The following is a 24,946-nucleotide window of genomic DNA, read 5'->3' as shown; positions in this document are numbered from 1 at the left end:
CAAGTGTCTGAAACCAGTTAGGAGATGCTGTGAACCAGCGCTTGTCAGCTCCTAATGCTGCCACAGTTCGGTCCTGTCATGCTCACCCCAACCATGAAGTCATTTTGTTCTACTTTATAACTAATTTTGCTGCTGTTATGAATTGTAATGTAAAGATCTGCTAGGAAGGATATCTGATAAGCAACTCCCAAAGGGGTGCCCAAAGCTTGAGAACTGCTGTGAACAACAGAAGCCATCAGAGCGAGAAGGAGGGATGCACAAAACATTTGTGGTGTAGCCTCCTTAGCAGTTGAGGGTCAGTGAAAGCCACTAACATACCAGAAGGGCTTTGAACACCAGAGTAAAAAGTGCTGAACAGGTTATGGGTACAAAACAGTAACAGGACTTTGTGGCTAGGAAACTTTGTAAACAATAAAATGACTTAGGTAGATTTGACATTATATGAAACAGAATTAAAAAAAAAAACTATCAAGTACATATGGTGACAACAGAAAATGATGGGGCAGGGAACACACACAATCACACACAATCACAACTCTACTGTAGTTTCAACAGTGTTATTCCGTAAGGCTGGAAAATGCTTTTTTAATGGTTCTTTTCAGTCGATTGCATGATGGAGTTAGACTAGTCCAAGTTAAAAGTGGACCCCAAATGGTTACATTATACAAACTGTGACGGTTTTAAACCTGTGACAAATGACAGAAGGGAAAATCTACTCATTGCAAGAAAATCCTCACTTAAGATTCAGAGTGCTGTCAGCACTTGAAACCCATGTACCTCTCCTGGTCATTCTCAGCCTGCCCAATCTCTGTCAGGAGCTGCCACATGTTCTTAGGCTGGTCACTCGGTAGCTGAAATACATTTATGGAGATGCTCAACTGCAGTACCATCGAAGGCAAATTTATTGTTAAGCACCCTCATTAGTGTTTTTGCATTTCCGTGATCAGCAGAAGTTCCTTGGTCAATATTGAGGATCTTCCTGCCGTCTCACTGTTGAGACGTCTCCCGTGCATATAATCCTCAGTGCCAGCAGGAAACAGGTCATCACCCTTACTTGCATCAGCAAAGAGGCCGAAAGAGGAGCTTCTGGGTAGTGCATGTACTCTACGAGTCCTTGCCGTTGCCTCAGGAGCAGGCAACTGAGTCCTAAGTGACCTGGGCTGTTTATTGTTTATAAGTAAGTCATTTATTCATTGTATGGTCATAACATGTTAAGTCCTCTTCACATGGTGGAGATTCCTACATTAGCTTTCTGTACTCTATGATTTTAAAAAGCTCGTTGGCAGTGTGAACTTCATTAAAATTGGTTATTGAATCCTTTACCCCTTTATAACTAAAATCACCATCTTCGCCATAATGCACTAGAATCTAGCTACCTGCGCTGCAGGAATTGTGTAATGATGGCAAAGGTCCACTCTCATGTCCAGTGAGCATCGCAGAAGCTTTAGACTGAAACCTGTGGCTTTCAGTCCATGCCACAGAGTCTGCAGCCTGTCTTCATTTTGTCATAAATAGTACAGGACATGTCGATGTAAATCTTTTGCAAGGACTTGTAAAGCATTGTCAGAAATCCTCTCTGGGTCCCCAAGCCTGCATTTACATCCTCTGGCAGAGGGGAAGGTCACTTGCTTCTTTCTGTAAGTGATCAAACCTAAAGGAGATTTGTTCCAGAGATGTAAAACTCTGAAATTATGCAGCTCACTGTGCTCTGTCATCGAAGCCTGCACGCTTCTCTCTGCCCCTTCATCATAATTAACTGACCCACGTTATACTGGGTGTATGTGCCCTTTTCAGAGGAGGTCGTCATTATTAAGTACTGGCTAGTCATTGACTGCTTCATACTTTATGAAACTCCTCTGGGAATATATGCTGATAAATCTGACATCTGTGCCTAGGGTTCCAGAGGGATGGACTCTGACGTGGTAAGAAAGACGTGGTACGCTGCACTCCAGGACTGTGCCTCAGGACATTTTCATCCATACAAGAAACAGGGAGCTTGCTTAGTATTTTCACTCCAGAGTTTGCCAGGGTTGATGATCGCTTATGCCATGATGGAAACGAAAATCATGGATGGTTTAATGGATGATAAAAATACCACACTTGGGAGCTGGAGAGACAGCTCAATGCTTAAGAGCAAGCATCTATGCGCTTTCAGAGGACCTGGGTTCAATTCCCAGTACCCACATGGTGGCTCACAAATGTCTGTAATCCCTTCCAGGTGATCTACTATCCTCATCTAGCTTCCACAGGCACCAGGCATGCACACGGGGCACAGACATTCATGAAGACAAAACATCCATATGCATGCATTTTTTAAACATTGAATTCTGTTTTGTAAGTGATGTGGGGGAAGTACTTTGTACTGCATTGACAGTTGGGGGAACAGCTGCTTGACCTGATGGGGTTGCTTTCATCTAGTAAAGAACAGTTTACTGAATCAAAGTCCTATCACGTCTTTTAAAGTGTGTGTGTGTGTGTGTGTCTGTGTGTGTCTGTGTGTGTCTGTGTGTGTCTGTGTGTCTGTGTGTTCCCCCATGAGTGCAGGTGGCTCTGAATATCAGAGGTGTCAATCCCTTTGGAGCTGGAGTTACAGACAGTCTTGAGCCACCTGAAATGGATATTAGGAGCCTAAGTCACACAAGCTCTCAACCACTGAGCCATCTCTTTAGCCCCAAAATTACCACACTTGAAATGGGAGAAAATAGGTTTTAGGGAGGAAAAATGTTTTCCTTAGCCTTTGAAAACTCCTTCTTTGGAGGTGTCGTCACTCACCTGTACTACTGCTGCCCGTTCTTCCTGTTATTTAATCTGTGGCTTGCTTGCTTCTCATTTACCAAAAGTATGGACATCACAATCTCTTTCTGTCCTTAAGCCGAGCATCTATTCAAGACGGTTTCAAATTCTGTACGGATAACTATTCATCATCACTGAGCCTCAGAAAACCTTCTTTGTTGTCTGTAACCTCCTTCCCTGTACTTCATTTGGATACCTCATCTCATCAAGAACCTTGTCATCCTGATGGATGGCTCCCTGACTGCCAGGGTAGCTATCAGTTCTGTACACACAGTGTCTACTTTCTGGGTGCCTTTAAAATGTTCTTACTTATGCATCCACTCATTCTCTCCTCATTGCCTTCTTAACCAGTCAGGATGACATGGACCCAGTACCTTTACAAGTCTTTTTATCATATCTGCTTGATAAAACCCGACTCTGAGAGACTCCGCTCTCCTCCTTCTCTGTGTTTTCAGTTAAGAATTGAACACTTGGAGAATGCCATGTGGAAGGATGCTCTAAATTCACTGTTATCTGGGCTGTCAGCAACACAGTCAGACTAGATTTCTCTGAACAACTCTCTCATTCTTCTGTCTGGCTTCTGCACTATCTTCTTCTTCTAATAATAATCTATCCTCATATATCACAATGAAAACACCAGATAGAAAGTCACGTATATCTCTTATCAGGTTTCATCTTCAGCTTATAGTACGGAGATATTCATACTGGCCTATCTAGGAATCTAACTTTGTGTGTGTGTGTGTGTGTGTGTGTGTGTGTGTGTGTGTGTGTGTGTGTGTGTGATATTAGATTATTTTTGTTATTGCTACGGTGACCATATCTGAGAACTTACTAGGAGGAAAGATTTGTTTTGGCTTATGGTGTCAGCAATTCTCAGATCATGGTCAGCAGGCTTTGCTGCTTTGACCTTTGACAAGGCAGATCATTGTAAGGGCTAGCATGTATGTGGTACAGCAAAACTTTGCATCGTAGCAGCTAGGAAGCAGAAGGAATAGGAAAACTCTGGATCTTAATGTGCTATCAACAGTGTGCCTCTAACCATAACTTGTCTGATTGAGGAAGATCTATTCTTTGTTTAGCATATACAAATTATGTGTGTCTGTATATATATACATATGTATGTATATATATTCTTTTCTAGCATATATAAATTATGTGTGTCTATATGTATACATATATTGTGTATATATTATATACTATATACATACATGTATATACATATACATATGAATATACAGTGTTAGCATATACTACTTACATGTGTATTTCTCATATATGTATAAGAGTCTATACATATAAAATAGAAAATGGGTGTCCTAGTTAACTTCACCTATCAACTTGACATAGCTCAGAGTCATCTGATGGAATCTTAATTGGGGAATTGCCCAGATCTAATTGGCCTGGGACTTTATTTGTAAAAGATTATCCTGATAGGTGATTGATTGCTATGTGAGGGTCCAGCCCACTGAAGGTGGCAGCATCCCTAAGCAGGTTGATCTATGTGTATATGTATGTATGTGTGTATACATATGTATATACTTACATATACATATATATATATATATATCTTTGTCTGAGGAAGATCTATTCTTTGTCCAACATATACAAATTACGTTTTTGTGTGTGTGTGTGTGTATATATATACAGACATATATGTATATTCTTTCTCTAGCACATATAAATTATGTGTATATATATGTATATACTTATATATATGTATATGTGTATATATATGTGTGTATATATGTGTGTGTGTGTATATATGTGTGTGTGTATATATATATATATGCTAGCTGAGCAGAGCCAGAGAGTAAGCCAGTAAGCAGGAGTTTCCACCATAATTGTTGCCGCTATCATCATGCTTTGAGTTCTTCTTAATTCCATCAATAATGGCTGTGCCCTGAAAATGGAAGCCTATAAACTTTTGCTTCCCAAGTTGCTTTGGTCATGCCATTTATCACAGCAGCTAAAACCAAATTAGAGCAATGAGCAGTCTGTTAAAAGTTCTTTTCATAGCTATGGATTTTGAATGTTAAACCAATATTGACTCTGTAGAAAATGTTCAGCTTAATTATCATTAATATCTAATTAAATATCATTTTGTATCATTTATGTAGAAGTGAGTTTTGTGTTATATTTTAATATTTATGACATTTTCTTTGACTAGTGTTTTCTAATGTTTAGTTTTCAAATGCTTGAAATTTTAGTTTCATTGGGATTAGAATATATTTTGAAAGATTTTTCAATCTTATAAATTTTTGGACTTGATATATAAGGGTTATATATACATACACACACACACACACACACACATATATATATATATTATATGCACATAACAGATACACACGTGCATGCTCCCATATGCACACCAGCACATAGGCGCACACACACACCACTGTGTGGGAATAGTGACTTCTGATAAGCATCCTGCTGGGTTATAAGGTGTCTGCACTCTACTTGCTGCTTACAGAGTTTCCCCATCTCTCAGGCCTTACAGTCTTAGATCTTAATCACAGTGTGCTTATTCTTATTGATTATCTTTTAATGTTAATTATAGCTACATACGTAAAGTCTTGCTGGATCTTTGTGCTTCTTTTCAGTCTGCCAAAGTATTCATTTTAAATACTTCTGTACGGTAAGGCAGAGGATTTGTGGATCTTCGTCTTTTATGGTTACTTGTGTCCTCATAGTATCTCCCTCTTCAATTTGTTAGGCATTAGCATAGCTCACCTGTTAATTCTTGCTAGCATGTGTATGACATACTGTCTCAGTAGTCTTAGCTTCTCAATACCTAATGTAACTTTTCAGTACTTCTCTAGAATAATTGATATTTTGCTAATAAGCTATAACAACCTTTATTTTTGGACAATTCCTTATGGACTGAGGTACTTGTTAATATACTAGGTTTTGCGCTTATTGCTTGTTTTTGTGTTTTTGTCATACAGCCGATCTTTGTGCTTTTCAGATCTTCCTGTTCAGTGCTGTGCACGTCCTTGTTGGTTTTAATTTTGCTCTTCTCATAGTTTCTCTAGACATTGTATTTGTCCACCACTTACTACACTGTAATATCAGATTATTACTTTATAAATTCCAATCAATGCTAAGAACCATGTCCTGGTCTTCATCACTTCTTTAATCTTAGCTGTATTTTTAATTTGGAATATAATTAGAATTCCATTGTTCTTTCTTATGGTTATTCCATGCCATTAATTGTTTGGCTACTGAGGATAAAATTGGGTAATAACATACAGTGCTCCCTAAGGTTTGCAGAAAACCAGCTGTCCGTCAAGGTCACTGAGCGTCAGAAGACACTGACAGTGACTACAGTGGAAAGATCCAGGGCTCTACTGGACACAGATCCTAGGGGTTATTGTGCTTTATTGGCAGGGGTGTGACGTTGGAGCTCTTGAGTATGATACTTGAACTATTTTGTAAATATTTTTGACATCCTTGTCATTCTCTTTTTTCTTGGTCACAACATGATCTATGATTAACTTTGCTTAAAAGTTGTTCAAACCATCTGTAATATTCATTTCTTTGATTGAAAAGGCAAGATAGATTTGGTAGTCTCATAACTTAGTAGCTCTTAAAAATAAGCTTAAACAGAGTAGTTAATGCATACAAAGGTAGGATAGTATAAATTACTCTTGGTTCTGGAGTATCTGGTAGGATAGTATAAATTACTCTTGGTTCTGGAGTATTTGGTAGGATAGTATAAATTACTCTTGGTTCTGGAGTATTTTGGAATTGGGGCTTTTGTTTGTTTCTTTGTTTTTCATTTCAAGATGCAGAACTTGACTCAGCTGAACAGGCTGAAACAGAAAGGGAGGGAGCCTGTGCTGGAACCACCTGTGACCCTGTCACTGCGGAGAGCAGAGGCCAGTGCACCAGGGCAGGCCAGTTAGCTTACATAAGAAGACTTGGTCTCAAAAGAAAAAAAAACAGAAAGAAAATAGTTTTCAAGTAATTCGAGAGCAAAAGTAGTAAGATTGACTTTAGGCATAATAATATCTCAAATACTGTAATTATACTTATGCCTTTCTTTGTCTCTTTCTCTGTCAACTCTGTCTTAGAACACTAATGTAACCTTTTCTGTTACTCTGAAGGTGGAGCTGAAGTAACTTGAACACTGCTGTCTGCCACAGATGTGCTGCAGACGGGAGAAGCAATCACAGTGGAGGCTTATATCTCAGAGATAGGAAGTCCAGGAAGTGGGCTTTAGAGCTTTCCTCTTCTACTGTCACAGAAAGGGAAGACTGGGATGAGCCTCCTTGTGCCTTCAAGGGTGCTCTGTTCTTTGCCTGTTTATTCCCCTCTCCTGCTGGTCCCCAGCAAAGGCATCCGTTCCATGCTCCCATCTCAGATCATTCATGTACATGAAAACACAGCATTGAACCAAAGGGAGACTCCTCAGATCCATCAGTCTCTCCGTCAGTCTCTGGGTATTGGCTCCAGTTAGTTCCTCATGATAGTCTCCTTGATTCCCTGCAGTGCCAGTGCTGAATGTAGTTAACTCCCATAAGCGTTCCTTACATAAAATTATTGAAGGAAGCAGAAAAACCCCGATGTTTATAAAATCACACGAATGTAGGCTTACATTTTTTTCAAAACCTACTTTATTTAAGGTTCTTAAATGCTTCAACTTTCCTTCTGACCCACCCACCAGAAGTAGAGGACAAAGAAGGTTAAATAGGAAAAGGGTGTTGTGGACTTTTTTTTTTTTTTTAGGAGGGGGCATTCTTTATTGACTATTAGGGCTTTAAATCAAAACCTTTCATTCATTTATTTAGAGTGTACTTGTCACAGGACTGAGACTACAGGTAAATCTTGATCTTTTTGTAGGCTTTGGTGGACCTGTTTAAAAATAGTTCCTTGGGACAATTCCACTCTTCATTGTCAGGATACCAGCAGTACAGTTTAATAGCAAACACCAAATGTGAATCAGTAGTGGTGGCAGGATCCAGCAGAAACAACAAGGCTCCCCCTAATAGCAAGTGGCCAGAATACCACAAGAAGTTCTTTGACATGTTTCTACGAAGTGAAGGCCAGCTAAGACCAGTGAAGTGTTACACAGCATAGCAATGCAAGAGCATCCTCTCACTGTTTGTGTGTTCTGTTCAGATTCTTTACAATATCATGTGCCCTCTTAAGTGTCTGTTTTCAGCAAAGCATCACATGCTCACAAGATGGCTTCCAGAAAAATTCACATGACACATCTAGTTGTTAAAGAAATCTGAAATTTCCACTTTGCACAATTATACATGCACACATAAAACTCAGGAAGTGCTGCTTCTCAGTAGCTAGTCTAGTCAGTCATCTTGTTGGGAATTGCTATTGCATTTATAACTTTATTATTGATCCTGTGTTCCTACCAACAGTGTATAAGATAGACTGGGTGCTTTAGCGTGGTAGGAGTTCAGACAGTTACTCTTACACCACGGAGAGTTCAGTAGTACTTCCTAATAAACCCTTCTTAAGCTGAAAATATTTTAATTAAGAATGCATTGAGCACCACGATCACCTAACAGTGCCTCATATAAAAGTGTCATGAGGTTGGCCAGGAGCTGTGCCCCTGCTCCTGCCCGATAGCACAAGGATCCCAGTGCATACTGCCAGCCTGGGAGAAGATGAAAATTCAAAACTTACAATAACAGTTCCTACTGAGTGCATTACTCTGTACCCTTTTAATTTAAACCTTTGTAAATCAAGGATCATTGTATTGGACTGCTGGAGTCATCTGTGTATTTTTATTGTCAGTATTGACATTATCAGAGGATACACACAAGATTGCATGGATCTGCAGCACACGTCATATCTCCATGTCATGGCAGGAAATGGGGTCTCCCTGCTGAATCTCCCAGAGATGGAATCCTCTCCAGCCTGTTATTTCAGTGAATGAGGCATCCAGAATACCCAGGTGGCTCTCAACTGTGTTGAGGAATTTATTAGGATGATAAGACCTCTTCCAAGGTCTTAGCTTTATAAAGCAGAATTTCAGGGCAGAAAACAGACTTTCCCAGTGAATAAAATATGGAGCTATATTCCAGTGACTCTAACATGCTTAATTTTTAAACGTAGGATATTTGATATTAGACTGTTTTCTAAACTTTACGGTTTCATAGTTATGGTCAACCAGACAGCTCTGACAGACTTGTCATTGTTATAGACACCATCCTAAAATCAGTAGCCACAGCTTGGAAGAAAAGGTAGGAAGTGATAAAGCCCTGCAAGAAATAAGTCAGCACTGAGTGTTTATTATATCATAAAAGAAAATAAATAATGATGTAAACTCAGTACTGTTTGAGTCACAGATTGATTCAGAAGTGAGGATAGGAATGTAAATAGGGTTGAGAAACTTTTTATATGTATTCAAGAGCAATATAAAATGAAATCAAAACCTAAAGAGTTCTCTTCATAAATAACTACAAAATTATAATTAATAGAGTTAACTCTCACAGTTAACTCTCCAGACTTTTGCTGTACGTGAAGGAATGGTAATTGTTAGGATTTATAATCATAACTAGTGAAGTAGAGTAGTGAGGTGTGCCGCTAGATAGAGTGTTGAGGTGCGCCGCTAGCATCTTCCCCCTGCAGTTCCCAAATAGGTTTTAGCAGCGCAAGAAGTAGCACTGTTGCTTGCCTTTCATATGTGAGCTCTAAGGTTTCAGAACACTGATGGCAGGAGCCAGCACTTGCTGCTCATCTCACTGCCTCTTACTTTTGAGACAGACTCTCCGAGATAGTCCACTCTCCTGCCTCCATGTTCATAGTATTGTTTTTATATTGATTATGTAACTGAGTGCTCTGTTTGGAATTTTTCCCTACTTAATGCTTTGAAGTGATCTTCAAACTTCTCATGATTTGTTTTACTGTGTAAGAATATTGGTGGTTTACTGCTCTGTGGCTCATCTGTAATATTCTGACGTTTCATTGTGTTTTTAATTTAACTTTTATTTGAATGTTGTGACATGTAAATTATATTCATATGCATTCAAATTAGGCCTTGGTAATTATACTTTTCATTGGCAGTTCCAAAACATCTTTAGTGATAGCTAAAATGACCTCTTAACAGTATTATGAACTTTTATGAAGGATTTCACCTTGCTGTTCCTCATAACTGCTACCAACCTTACCACATAAAATGCGTTAAGTTGTGTAACATTTGCAGTAATTCTCCAAGGAATTTTTAGTAAATTCAAACACAATATTGGAATGACACAAAGGATGTGAAGAGCCATATTTCTCTCAGTGTTGTATGAACAGGCTTCTGGGAGCAGGAAGATGGCTATTAGTCTTCTGATAGCGTGGCCTATGCGAGAGTACAGCCTGTGTGTGAGGTAAGTTCTTGCGCATTCCTAGCACATCTTCCTATGAGGGTCTAAATTTGTGGTTTTCATCTGTTGTCCAAGTCTACAGAAATGACAAAAGAATTTTATAGTTTTTAATTTCAATTCTACATAGCCCCATTCTGCCACCTTCTGGTAGACTCCATTTCTTATACTGTTATGCGCTGAATGTCATCTAATTATTTATATCATGGTAGCATATTCTATTTGGGGCTGGAGTACTGCATATAGCGGTCACTTAAACTGTGACCTCATTCTCACTGTAAGCCTCAAAGCCTCAGCCCGACACCCGTTTCTTAGTTGTAAGATGTGCTAAATGTTATAGGGAGAGAATACATGGTGGTGTGTGTGGCTGTTTACCACATGGTAACATGTGTGGCTGTTTACCACATGGTAACCTGTGGGGCTGTTTACCACACAACATGCATTTATAACTTGGAAATTAAACTTAGTAACTCTTAATAACTTAGAAATGGAAATTGATAAGGCAGAACAAAATTGTAATACAGAAACTAATGTTTGGTGATTTCTTGTTGGAACTTTAAAATGAAAATAAAATCAGAAAATCTATTAGTGTTTTTTATCCCTGTTTTTGTGGCACCTTGATATGTTTTCACATTTCCAAGGTATTTCCAAGTACAAAACATTTGTAGAAGGAAAAGTTGGGGGTTTAGCTTTGTGATTGGAGTATGTACCTAGCAGGTAGGTGGGATAGGGAGATGGAGAGAGGGAGGGAGGGAGAGAGGGAAACTTTTGCAAATACTGTTTATTTAAAATAGATAAATTGAAAATAGTGGAATGTAGTATCCTAAAGTGCATTTGCTATACTGAGGACTAACAGATGTCCTCTAGGAACTGAGCAGATCACTCTATCAAGTTTGAGGCCATGACTTCAATCTCCAGAAAGAAAACCAAAAGAGCCAAAGCCAGACATGGTAGCATGTACGTGGAATCCAGCCCTGGAGTAGAAGCTTATATCTACAGGGTTCACTGGCTAGCGAGTCAGCCTAGCCTGACCACTGAAAGAAAGGCCTTCCTGAGAATGCCACTTGAAGTTATGTCTTGGAGATCTCACGCACGCGCATGCACATGCACGCACGCGCATGCACACACTCATACAAATAAGCACTGCCAGTCAGATATCTGAGTTCTAAAGCTTGCCCTTAGGCACACTGTCAGAAGCTCCCTGGGTGCAAAGGGACTGGCTCTGGTGCCTTACTTCATTTTCCATAGTGCTACAGGAGGTTGGGAAGAGAAATTTCCTTTTCACCATTTCAGTTAGAGAATCCCTCAACAGTGATGTAGATGGCTGCCCAGCCAAGGTCTTGGCTATTGATTAGGTAAATGACTCAGAAGCTAGTCACCACCATGAAGGTCTTTAAAATGTTTGAGGAAGATAATATCTGTGTCATAATCTGGAGTTTCAAATTTTATACTTCATTGTTGTCCTGCTCGATTGTTGTTTCACTCCCGATTTCTTTCACTCTGTTTCATTCAGGTTGTATCTGTTTTCTATTCTTCCTGTAAATTACTGTGCTCAAATGATTTCAAGCAATACCCACTTATTACCACTCCGTTCTGGTGCTGGTTGAGTCTTACCTAGATTTCATAGGAATGAACCTGCTTTCACACATAGTCATCACGTATTTGATTCAGTTCCTTTTGAATGTGAGAATGACTTTGTTTCTTTGCTGATTGATGTGTAGAGGTTGCCCCTAACTCCTAGAGGCCTTTGATGCTGGTTCTTGGGCCCTATAGGCTCTAGCTTGGATAAGACACTCTGAATCTTCTCAAGTTTGAAATCTAATGACTTCCTTCCATGTAATTGCTCTTCTTCCAATGGAAGAGCATCTTCCCATGTTAAAGCCAATGTGGTTATCGCAGGCCACCTGACTGACTATTTCATGGTTACTGATAAGCTCCCTTAACTTCACCTGTACAAGATCCTCGCCAAGCATAGTAACACCCTCACAATCCAAGGGGATTGGTGGAGCGAGCTAGTGGGAGTAGGGAGCAGACCACCTTACCTTCCAGAAGTGAGCTGCCTGATCCCAGGTATGGCTTTGAAGCACAGCAAGGAATCGAATTTGCAAACATGGCTAGGAAGACTCAAAAGGACTGTGTGCATCCATACTGTTGTTTGAAACCGTACCAGGTGGAGGCCTGGTAAAAGTAGGTGAAACTGCTTGGATTTGGAGGCCATCGGAAGTCACCTGAGTTTTTCCCTAGAAAAAAGAGAATATCCAGCAAGATTATAAACTGACTTCAGACTACTAGACTTCAAGTATTGTTGTCTGTTATTTTGGGCATTAAGGAGATACAAGGCTGAAAAATACAGAGATTGATCATGAAAATTTGTTTAGTTGAAAACAGTTTCCTGAGTGTAAAATAGTAATTCCTTATTAATAACAGCATTACTAGTGGTTACCGTAGAATTTTATATAAAATTGCATTTGAAAGGAATATATTGTATAAGGTTTTCCAGAAGGGTTTTATTTTATGTATATGAGTGTCTGCATGTATGTATGTGCACCATGTCTGTGCCTGGTGCCTACGGAGGCCAGAGGAGGTTATCCACGTTACAGACAATTTGTGAGTTGCCCTGGGATACTAGGTACAGACTTGGGTCCTTTGCAAGTGCTTAGTCGCACGTCATCGCTCCAGCCCATGTGTATACTTTGTTACATACTTCTGTGACAGAAGCAGTATAACTTGATTGGACTTACTTAGAAAAGTGTATGTATCGATTCCACACTTAAATCATATTGAAATTGAGCTACTTTTAATTTTTTTACTTTCTAAATCAGTTATCAAATTACTAAAAAAAAAAAAAAAAGCCATGACATTAGCTTCTCATGTTGATTAATAAGATGAGGTAAGTTCACCTCATTCTCTCTCCTACCAGGATACATACAGTAGCTTTGGAAATATTTTGAAGAATAAATGACAGTAGGTATTTTGGATAGGAAAACTGAAGCCTGGAAAGAGACAGGCATGGTGGTAAATTTCATGGTTTTAAAATCTACCCTGCCCATCCCAGCTGATACTCTAGGCAGCTTAGTCCACAGCGGGCTTCACCAAAAGTGCTCCAGAACATGTGCCTGAAAGGGAGCTTCCTGCACAGAGGAAACCGTGAGGGAAGTCTGTGTGGTACTTTTCTCCCAAGCACACGTCAGGCGAGGTGCACACTGAACACTTGATTGAACTTCTGTGTCAAGTAGCAGTGCACAGGGGTCTAAACCATGGAGACCTGGGATAACACAGACTCCATGCAGTAGACTAGGGGACGTTTGTTATTGCCAACGATGAAAGACCATGCTTGCAGACAGGGAGAGACCCATAGAACCTATGAGCCAATGTAAAAAGTTGTGTCATATGCTGGGGACCAGGGCTCCCCTCACCTCATACATAAAGGCAGTGCACCCAGATGTCAATAATTGAACCCTCTAGAAACCATGAATCTGTGCATGTTCCTTTTTAATATATTTCGTGTGTGTGTGTGTGTGTGTGTGTGTGTGTGTGTGTGTGTGTGTGTGTGTGTGTAGGAAATAAAGTTTTGACATATGGCTGGGAACCACTGTTTGCAGGGAAAAACAGCTGAGTGTGGATCCAAGTTTGTGTTGTTATGTCTGGCATGACTCTTTAGGACAACTATAAAGCTGTATATGCTGTTGTTACTGAGTAGAATAGGCCACACGTATCAACTGAATAAAGCTAATTTCATCACTATTCAGGTGATCAATACTCTGAACTGATTTTCAAACTGCTGATCAATTAATTGATTTTTAAAAGAGTAGTGCTGGAGTTCCTGATTGTAATAGTGGATTGTGTTTCTTGTGCTTTGAGCTGCTTTTCAAAACCTTGACTTCTAATAAGTATGTAATGCCCCTGTCTTTCATCATTCTCAGCTCATGCTCTGAGTTTGTGTCTTCTGAAGCTAACACACCATGCCCACATCCTGTGTCAGTGACTGCAAGGTAGGCTTTTCTGTCCCTTTTCCAGCCATCTGACTAGGGTGTGCTCCCTGGATAAATACATGCTTGGATCCTGATTTTGCTTTTGTATTTGAGTCTCATCTTAATCTATAGTGATAATACCTGTTCTGTAATTGGTGTCCTATCATCATTCTTAAAAGTGACCCTTGACCTAGATTCACATTTGTTGTTTGTAACTATTTCTACTTTAGTGCATTTATCTTTTCTCCTACTTTTGGGGCTCTTTCTGGTTTAACTTTAATTTTACATAATTTTATTCATTACCCTCTCAACATTATTGCATTGATTTTTAGAAACATTTCTTAATGGCTGACCTAGAATTCTTTAAGAATCTTAAGTTCAGTTTCAAAAAAATGTCATATTGCTGCTCCCTTTTGGTAAGGTGCTGTGTCAGTTTATTTTCTATCACTAAACATGTTATAAATGGTCAGATATAGAGTTCACAGAAGCCATAATGGTGTGTGTGTGTGTGTGTGTGTGTGTGTGTGTGTGTGTGTTTCCCTGACCATTTTTTAAATTTATTTATTTATTTATATTTCAAATGTTCCCCTCCCTGGTCTCCCCTACACAACCCCTTATCTCTTCCACCCTCCCCTTTGCCTCTAAAAGGGTACTTTCCCACCCACCAACCAATCCTGTCTCATCCCTCTGGCATTCCCCTTTGCTGGGACAGGACTAACCACCTCCTTTCCCATTGATGCCAGATAAGCCAATCATCCGTTACATATGCAGCTGGAGCTGTGGACCCATCCACGTGTACTCTGGTTGGTGGTTTAGTCCCTGGGAGCTCTGAGGGTCTGCTTAGCTACTAGTGTTCTTCCTATGGGGCTGAATGGAGTGTGGCATCCTGGGTGGAATCCAGGAGCAGAACAGGACATTATGTGAAACCAGTGAACTGGTTAACCTTAGTGTGTCAGTATCGATGGACTGATTATAAAAAGCCTCCACATAAAAGCAGATGTCGGTAAAGCTAGAGTAGGATTTATGCAGCATTGTACACCTCAATTTGTTGTACAATAAAATCTTAGCTTAATGAAAGAAATTCTGATATGAAAAGTCTATAGGATGCACATTACCAGCATTGTCAAAAGCACTGCTCGCCTGGGGATTCGAATGGTAGGAGGAGGAAGAGTAAAGAAGATAGAAACGTTACGAAGGCAGTGAGTGCTCTCTTCTTCATTGGGCGTGTGATGTCACCGATGTATTTGTGTGTCAAGACAGATGGAACCAGTGCACTGACCTGAAAGATGGGCAATGCCAAGTCATTAAACGTAAGGAGAGCAACCGAAAGGGGCTGCCAATAATTACGTTATTATAGTTAGTCCACACGAGATCTCTTTTGGAGAATATTGTTTCAGATCAGGAGAATTGGGGGAGAATATACCATATAAATACAGTTACACTTAATTCCATCTTGACAAATCTAGAATTACCTAGGTAATTGTCATGTTTTTGAGGTAGGTCCTAATTGATTCTATGCAATTTCCATCAAAATTTCGGGTGGCATTCTTCAAAAAAACTAGAAAAATAATTTTAAAATGTATATGAAACAAGGCAGGGACTAGACAAAGTGGTCCTTAGGAGAATAAGTACTCATTGGGATTTGCTTCAGCTCTCAAACAATGAAATATGTAGAAAAATATATGCAGCTGTAAACTTATATCAAGACGTGTTAAGTCTCAGCCAAGTGTTGTTTGATCCTTCTCGTAAGGATCTTGGTTTCAAATGTCTGTGTATGTTTGTAAGTGGGGGTGAGTGTGGCCAGAGACTGCGGAACCAGGAAGAGCAGGAGCTGGGGAGATGTGGAGAGAGTGAGGAAGAACAAGTGTGGACTGAAAACACAGGAGATGACGGAGCAGAGGGACAAGATGGATTGGGTGTAGAAGATCGGGAGAGTCAGCAAAAACAAAATTTGTTTGAAAATGCACGATGAAACCTAATATTGGCGATGCTAGCTAATTTTAAAATAAAATGAAGAGCACATAATTAAGCAAATCCAGGCTATAGAAGGTAATAAACAACACTATTACATTAGAGTTCTCTAGAGAAACAGAACCAATACAAAGTGTGTATATATATATCCTTTAAAGGTTATATGTTTGCCTGGCTTACATTCAAAGTTCAAAGTCTCTTCCAAGATTCATCCAGTCAGTTAACTGTGATCCCCTAAGCAAGACAGGAAATCCACTGGGCAAATTCTAAACTCATCTGCGTGTCTGATGTCAAAGTGGTCTTCAGATCTCCAACTTCTTTCTCATCTTTGTTGACTGCAACAAACTTTCTTGTGAGCTGGTTCCACTCCCTGTTAGCAGCTCTCCTCAGCCCACAGCTCTGGCATCTTAAATATCTTGGGGTTTCCAAGTCAACTTCAACTTCACAGATTCTTGTTCCAGTGTCTGGGATCCACACATGATCTTCTGGGCTCCTCCAAAGGACTTGGGTTACATCTCCAGCCCTGTCTTCCGTAGCACTCTAGGCTCTGGTTGACTCCACTCCACTGCTGCTGCTGTTCTTGGTGATTATCCCATGTTATTATCATCTCCAGTATGCTGGGATCATCTGCTGCAACTAGGCTTCACCAATAGCCTCTCATAGACTCTCTTCATGGTGGCAAACCACCTTTTCTTGCATGACCTCTTCACGCCTTGGCCATCAACTATAACTAAGGCTCCACCTTCACCAATGGCCTGCCATGGCTTCTCATGTCTGGATCAAAAACATGTGTCCTCTCTTGTGAATGTTATGCTGAAAGTCGTAGACATTCAATATAACAAAGAAGTAAATGGATGGCATAAATCTTAGGGGAACCCTGTTCAAAATGATTAAATCTATATATAAAATTCCAAGAAATGTACAAAAACAAGGGAGAGACTAAAAAGTTAGTATGTTAGCATGCTGTGATGATCTGTATATGCTTAGCCCAGGGAGTGGCTATTAGAGGGTGTGGCCCTATTGGAGTAGGTGTGTCACTGTGGGAGTAGGTTTTGAGACTCTCACCCTAGCTGCCTGGAATCCAGTCTTCTATCAGCCTTTAGATAAAGATTAGAACTCTCAGCTCCTCCTGCACCATGCCTGCCTGAATGCTGACATGTTCTTGCCTTAACAATGAACTGAACCTCTGAACCTGTAAGCCAGCCCCAAATAAATGTTGTCCTTATAAGAGTTGCCTTAAGAGTTAGACAGAACAATTTGCAAATTCATCTGGAATAACAAAAAACCCAGGATAGCTAAAGCTATCCTCAACAATAAAAGGACTTCAGGGGGAATCACTATCCCTGAACTCAAGCAGTATTACAGAGCAATAGTGATAAAAACTGCATGGTATTGGTACAGAGACAGACAGATAGACCAATGGAATAGAATTGAAGACCCAGAAATGAACCCACACACCTATGGTCACTTGATTTTTGACAAAGGAGCCAAAACCATCAAATGGAAAAAAGATAGCATTTTCAGCAAATGGTGCTGGTTCAACTGGGGGTCAACATATAGAAGAATGCAGATTGATCCATGCTTATCGCCCTGTACAAAGCTTAAGTCCAAGTGGATCAAGGACCTCCACATCAAACCAGACACACTCAAACTAATAGAAGAAAAACTAGGGAAGCATCTGGAACACATGGGCACTGGAAAAAATTTCCTAAACAAAACACCAATGGCTTAAGCTCTAAGATCGAGAATCGACAAATGGGATCTCATAAAACTGCAAAGCTTCTGTAAGGCAAAGGACACTGTGGTTAGGACAAAACGGCAACCAACAGATTGGGAAAAGATCTTTACCAATCCTACAACAGATAGAGGCCTTATATCCAAAATATACAAAGAACTCAAGAAGTTAGACCGCAGGGAAACAAATAACCCTATTAAAAAATGGGGTTCAGAGCTAAACAAAGAATTCACAGCTGAGGAATGCCGAATGGCTGAGAAACACCTAAAGAAATGTTCAACATCTTTAGTCATAAGGGAAATGCAAATCAAAACAACCCTGAGATTTCACCTCACACCAGTGAGAATGGCTAAGATCAAAAACTCAGGTTCATTGCAGCCTTATTTATAATAGCCAGAAGCTGGAAAGAACCCAGATGCCCTTCAACAGAGGAATGGATACAGAAAATGTGGTACATCTACACAATGGAATATTACTCAGCTATCAAAAACAACGAGTTTATGAAATTAGTAGGCAAATGGTTGGAACTGGAAAATATCATCCTGAGTGAGCTAACCCAATCACAGAAAGACATACATGGTATGCACTCATTGATAAGTGGCTATTAGCCCAAATGCTTGAATTACCCTAGATGCCTAGAACAAATGAAACTCAAGACGATGATCAAAATGTGAATGCTTCACTCCTTCTTTAAAAGGGGAACAAGAATACCCTTGGCAGGGAAGAGAGAGGCAAAGATTAAAACAGAGACTGAAGGAACACCCATTCAGAGCCTGCCCCACATGTGGCCCATACATATACAGCCACCCAATTAGACAAGATGGATGAAGCAAAGAAGTGCAGACCGACAGGAGCCGGATGTAGATCGCTCCTGAGAGACACAGCCAGAATACAGCAAATACAGAGGCGAATGCCAGCAGCAAACCACTGAACTGAGAATAGGACCCCCGTTGAAGGAATCAGAGAAAGAACTGGAAGAGCTTGAAGGGGCTCGAGACCCCATATGTACAACAATGCCAAGCAACCAGAGCTTCCAGGGACTAAGCCACTACCCAAAGACTATACATGGACTGACCCTGGACTCTGACCTCATAGGTAGCAATGAATATCCTAGTAAGAGCACCAGTGGAAGGGGAAGCCCTTGGTCCTGCTAAGACTGAACCCCCAGTGAACTAGACTGGTGGGGGGAGGGCGGCAATGGGGGGAGGGTTGGGAGGGGAACACCCATAAGGAAGGGGAGGGGGGAGGGGGATGTTTGCCCCTACCGGGAAAGGGAATAACACTCGAAATGCATATAAGAAATACTCAAGTTAATAAAAAAAAAATAAAATAAAATGTAAAAAAAAAAAAAAAAAGAGTTGCCTTGGTTGTGATGTCTGTTCACAGCAGTAAAACCCTAAGAAATTTGTACCAGGAACTGCAGTATTGCTGTGATAGGCCTGACCATGCTTTTGTTTGGAAGAATATGGATTTGGGGAGTTTGGATTTGGAAAGCAGTGGAATGCTTTAAATGGGGCTTACTGGGCCATCCTAGTAGGAAAATGGAAGACTTTGTTGCAGTGATTTGACCTGTGCTGATCTAACCCAAGAAGTTTCAGTGGAGAATAATTTTAACATGTGACCAAGAGACTCTTTTTATGATATTTTGGTGAAGAATGTGACTGCTTTTTGCCCTTGTCTGAAGAGCCTACCTGAGGCTAAAGTAAACAGATTTGTATTAATTGACAAAGGAAGTCTCAAAAAAGCCCAACAGACACTTTGTTCTCTGGTTAAGTCTCATGAAGAGTGGTTTTTGAACAAGCATAGCAAACTTAGGAAAAATATAAAATGTATGATTCAAGTAATAATAAAGGGGCACCAGGAAATCAAATGCAGCTAAATTCTTTATTTAAGTAGATAAAGAGATCAAGGGAGTGGTGATCTCAGGGCAAGAGTGTTTGCAGTTGAACAAGACATAGTTTGGACTTTTAATCTGGAATGAGCTACACTCCCGAAATGGAGAACACACTTGTGATCCAGATCTTGAAGCTGGAGGACACAGGTTTTTGATCTGGATCTTAAGAACAGTGGCCCAGACATGGTGGTACACACTTTTAGTCCCAGAAGTCAAAGTCAAGAAGATCTCTGAGTTCAAGGCCTGCCTGGGACAGAGGAAGTTTTAGGTAAAGAAAATCTTAAACCCAGGCCTTTAATCCCAGCATTCCAGAGACAGAGCCATGCAGATTTCTGAGTTCAAGGTTAATCTACAGAGCAAGTTCCAAGACAACCAACCTTAGGCAGTGAGGGAGTTGGAAAACAGAATTAAGGAGGGGCGGGCATGTTCCAGCCCCATCGAGCAGCAGAACGTGGCAGCCTTGGCCCTGGAGCTTTGGCTTTATATTCAAGAATAGAAGAGACTGCTGGACAATTGATGCTGGTTGCTGGAGCTAAGACATTAGTGGTGATTAAGAAGAGACCAGCATCACTGAGGTGAAATCTGGGAAGTGTTTTCAGAGAGCACAAAGAAGCTGTGTTCCAGAGATAGCCAAGGCTGTACCTCATGCTGCAGTTGTACTTGGTAATGTGTGAGAGTCACCCAGGTGGTACTGGTTTTGAAGGCATGAAGGGGTCATGGAGAGCAGCTGAGGCTGGGCACTGTGAGAGGCCATGGGAGGCCATTATGAAGGTGAAGCCTTAGTTGCAGTTGGCATCAGACATGGAGATGCAGAGTTTGGAGTTTGCCCATCTGGTTTCCTGTCTTGCCTTGGGGATTACAGTTAAATGATTGGATGAATCTCAGAAGAGACTTTGAATTTTGACTTTTAGCACTTTTCAGACTGCTATAGACTATGGGGACTTTGAAAGTTGGATAAATGTATTTTTTTTATTATACAATGGCTAGGTATGGCCTAGATCATGTGTTTGAAGAAGCCTATGAGAACTATGGGATCTGATGGTATGAATATGCTTGGCCCAGGGGATGGCACTATTAGAAGGTGTGACCTTGTTGGAGTAGGTGGGTCACTGTGGGTGTGGGCTTTAAGACCCTCATCCTAGCTCCCTAGAAGCTAGTTTTTTCCTGTTCCTTCAGAATAAGATATAGAATTGTCAGCTCCTCCTATATCATATCTGCCTGGATACTGCCATGCTCCCCTCTTGGTGACAGTGGACTGAACTTTTGAACTTGCAAGCCAGCCCCAATGAAATGTTTTCCCTATAAGAGTTGACTTGGTCATGGTGTCTGTTCATAGCAGTAAAACCCTAACTAACTAACTAACTAACTAACTAACTAACTAACTAACACACACACACACACACACACACACACACACACACAGAGAGAGAGAGAGAGAGAGAGAGAGAGAGAGAGAGAGATTGCAGAAAGGTACTATAATGGGAGTTAGCAGATTTACACTGTAAGATTTTAGATTGGCTGGCAACTCTGCAGCTTCCAAGTCAGCATGGTGCATGTGCAGGGACTTGACACGGGTAGATAAAATAAAAGACTGGGACCCAGAAGTAGGTATACACATATTCAGCCATTGGAGTTTCAGTAGGTACAAATGCAGTTTAATAGTAAGTGGATATCCACATTGTTATAAATCTACACGGTGAAATATTCACTGAAAACATGAGCTATTCTGACTATGTAGGTAAATGCCAGTCACTGTGCTATGCACCATGAATCTCACTTGCTGTGTAAAGCCATATTTGAGTAATAAGGTCATGGTGTCATTTGTCCTCCACATGAAGGCAGTGTCATTACTACTAAATATGATTCCATGACTTGCTTAACCCTCAGACTTCTGTACATAAGTTTGCTAGGCCCCAGTGTGCTTGCACACATAGATATGGACATGAAACTGCGACTCCAAAGTGACCAACCGTCTGAAGGAAAACACACTATGGCAGTCTCAGACCCCTGCCAGTAGGTCCAGCAGCCCATCGTGCCCACCTTCACCTCCCTTTCCATCCATGAAAAACTGAAACTGATTAGAAAGCTGCTTCTGAAGAGTCATCCTCATGCAGCCCAAGGGCAGTTTCTTCTTGAAGTGGACGTGGTCAGATGAGCCATTGTCCTGCTGTCCCAAGTGCTCAGGAACTCAGAGACAAGGGAATCTCAAATTCCAGGCCAGTCTGGGCTACATAACAAAGTCCTGTCTCAAAATACACTGTCTGAAATATCTGAAAATAAATATTAGCCAGTGCAGTCATTGTTTAGAATGTATGAGACCCCTGGTTGAATCCCCAAATAGCACTGGGGTGGGTGGTGGGAGTCACAATACTGGGGTTACTATTCATTTGTGAAGACTTTATGAACCTTAATGTCACACATGTGATACTACATATGGTAAAGTACTTAGAAAATATATTGCTAATATTTGCTATTCAGTATTCATGTGTGCAAGTCTGTGTACTGCGCGCGCGCGCCACATCTCTCGGCAATCAGAGCGAATTTACCTCCACACCCGCTGCTGCTTCTTGTAATTCCAGTTTAGTTGGAGCTGCAGTTGTGCCTTTCAGGCAGTAGATGCCAGCAGAGTCCTTTAAAATAAAATCCAGGTCCCTGTGGCACCTCCGTAGCAACAGCTTCCTGGTCACATTAGTACAGACAGATATTTTAACATTAAATACTCTGTGTTCTGCAAGGTCTTTGGAACAAAAGGAACCAGTTTTATTACCACCACCAGCAAAGAGCTATCCAACATAGCATTTTCAAGATACTCAGTTTGTGAAGTTTACTTTTTTGCTATAATTTTAAATCTTATGTACTTTAGTTGAATGAATCCCAGTGTTCTTGTTTGAATGTGGGACTTTCTGTATTTAGGTAACATCAAACATAAGCTAGATGCCTATTAAAAAGCATTATAGCTGAGAAAGTGTTATGTTTGGCAAGGGACCACCATGGGAGTATATGTGGGGAGGCCATGCAGCAGAAATGAATGGGGAGCGTTTTTGGAAATCTACATTTGCACTTGAACAGAAGAGTATTGTAGGCAACTGTGAAAAGTCCAATAATATCACTTCTGTTATTAACTGAATAAATTACTTGGTGCTTACTAGTTTGTTTACCATTAGAGTCCTGTTGTTAATGGTAATGTTTTCTAGTATTTGGTGATTTTAGTTAGACCTTTGGAGTGCTAAAAGTAATGCTTACATGCTTTATTGATCTTATTGTATGTAATAATATGCATATACGAACTCATGTGCTCACAAATTCGGATAGTAACAAAGGGAGCACAAGGTGACAAACAGCCAGTATAGTATGACAAGGTAAGGGCCGTGGGCCAGTGTGGCTGCTTCCCTCAGTGTTATGCAGCAGCCCTCTGCTGACAGGTGACTAGCTGAGCGGGACAGTGAGCAGAATTCTTTTCCCTCCATCTTTATTAACCTGACTGTTTCTGATTTACATTTCGAGTGTTAGTCACTTTCCTGGTTTCCGGGCCAACATCCCCAACCCCTCCCCCTCCCCTTCCTTATAGATGTTCCCCTCCCCATCCTCCCCCCATTACCGCCCTCCCCACAACAGTCACGTTCACTGGGGTTCAGTCTTGGCAGGACCGAGGGCTTCCCCTTCCACTGGTGCTCTTTCTATCAGGAGAGCCAGTCAAGGTAACCGAGGGCCTAAGAGAAAGCCACACATTTTAAGGCTGAGGCTGGTCATGTAGGTCCTGCATACCTGTCTACCCTGGTTGTATAACTCCAGAGACCCTGAGGGTTTTAGGTAGCAGAGCTCTCTGCTCACGGTCTCCCTGGCAGGCCTGCCTGGGAGCCTGCAGTGTGCTGCCCTAGTGTGACTGCATGATTGCTTAGTTTATTTACCATTTTTATTGTTATTTATTATGTTAAAATAGTTAACAGGAAATATGGATTTAGACATATTTCAGAAAGACTTTTTAAAAGTCTTTCCCTTTCTTTTCCCTCTTTTCCTTTATTTGCACTTCCAAAGAGAAAACCATACATATCTGACACACATGAGTCAAGAAGCCAAAACCCAAAGTCCTTCCTATATACCACCAGTACCTTTATCTTGTAAACTGGACATGATATTTTTTTATTGTATGTGATGTTTCTAAGAGATCATTAAATTATAAGACCAAGGAAACAGCAGTCGTGTGTGTTAGGCGTTTAACATTCACCAGCCAACTGAAGGGGTTCTTTTCTCTCAAGGAAAAGTTCTGGTACTGCTAACAGCTTATAAAATTAGAACTTATGGTTACCATATGATTTCATAATTTAAATCTGATTTTTTTCTCATTCTTTCCAAATGTTAGAATGTTTTGAAATTTATTATTTATAGACAGGCACATTATCTGTAAATTAATAGGTGGTACTGGTATGCTGTTTCTGTAGTTCTCATATACATTAACCTCTGAGTCCTTTGAAATTATGAGATTAGTAAATATTTTTCTTAGTCATGTCATGTTATCCATTGCTATTTTTTGAACCAATTTTGATGAAAAGTAAACTGCTTATAAAGATTCATAAAGTCTGTGAGCTGACTTCCTGTAAACTCATTCTAGCGTGTTAATATTTGGCCTCTGGTTATTTACATGGGGTTGTAATACATGTTTAACTAGTTTTCCACATTTTCAAAAATACTTCTTATCCTTCTCTATCTATGAACCTTTAAAGTTCTCGTGCTCGTTCTCAGGCATACCAATATCAGAACACTCAAACCGAGAGCCTTTAGTGATATTGCATGTTTTAAAGTATGCGTCTCTAGCTGAGATGAGGAGTTTCGCTGAGAAAGGCGCACTACTGTGCTGTTTTATATTAACAGGAAGCCGCGGCAGTAGTGGTTTGCAAACCCTGCAGACAGGAAGTTTAACACATGCATAGCTTTTAGCTTCTTGGTAGGAAGTTGAGCTCCTTCTGAAGCATTTGCAGTTAAAGTGTAAATGCACGTGAATGGCAGCTCACAAAGAACTGTCCTTTGGCCAGCACACTGGCACGCCCACCGCCCTCCAGAAACTGGAGGGGTTTGCCAGCCGGCTGTTTCACAGGCACTCCAAAGGCACTGCACAGGACCAGAAGGCAGCTCTGGAGGAAGAAGGCCTTCAGGCCTCTGAGCACACTGCCTCATGGGACAAACCAAGTAAGTGGTTTGGTTTGGTTTTTAAACTGATACACTGTAATTAGCAGCTAAAGTACTTGGAGTT

The 24,946-nt window shown here is 40.6% G+C and overlaps 1 protein-coding gene across 2 annotated transcripts in view; it reads left to right on the top strand.

Annotated features, from left to right (window-relative positions):
- The window catches only part of Prkacb (protein kinase cAMP-activated catalytic subunit beta), a 92,178-nt gene that overhangs the window by 10,968 nt on the left and 56,264 nt on the right, over positions 1–24,946 (top strand). Inside the window, exon 1 of one of the 2 annotated variants that reach the window (XM_006233451.5) lies at positions 24,314–24,882. Coding sequence (XP_006233513.1) covers positions 24,696–24,882 — 187 coding nt within the window. The 5' untranslated portion in view covers positions 24,314–24,695. 2 annotated transcript variants of the gene reach the window in all.

This window comes from Rattus norvegicus, chromosome 2, assembly GCF_036323735.1.
Source record: "Rattus norvegicus strain BN/NHsdMcwi chromosome 2, GRCr8, whole genome shotgun sequence".
Lineage (NCBI taxonomy): Eukaryota > Metazoa > Chordata > Mammalia > Rodentia > Muridae > Rattus > Rattus norvegicus.
The sequence above is the reverse complement of the archived record's forward strand: the minus strand, read 5'-3'. Positions and strand labels throughout refer to the sequence as shown.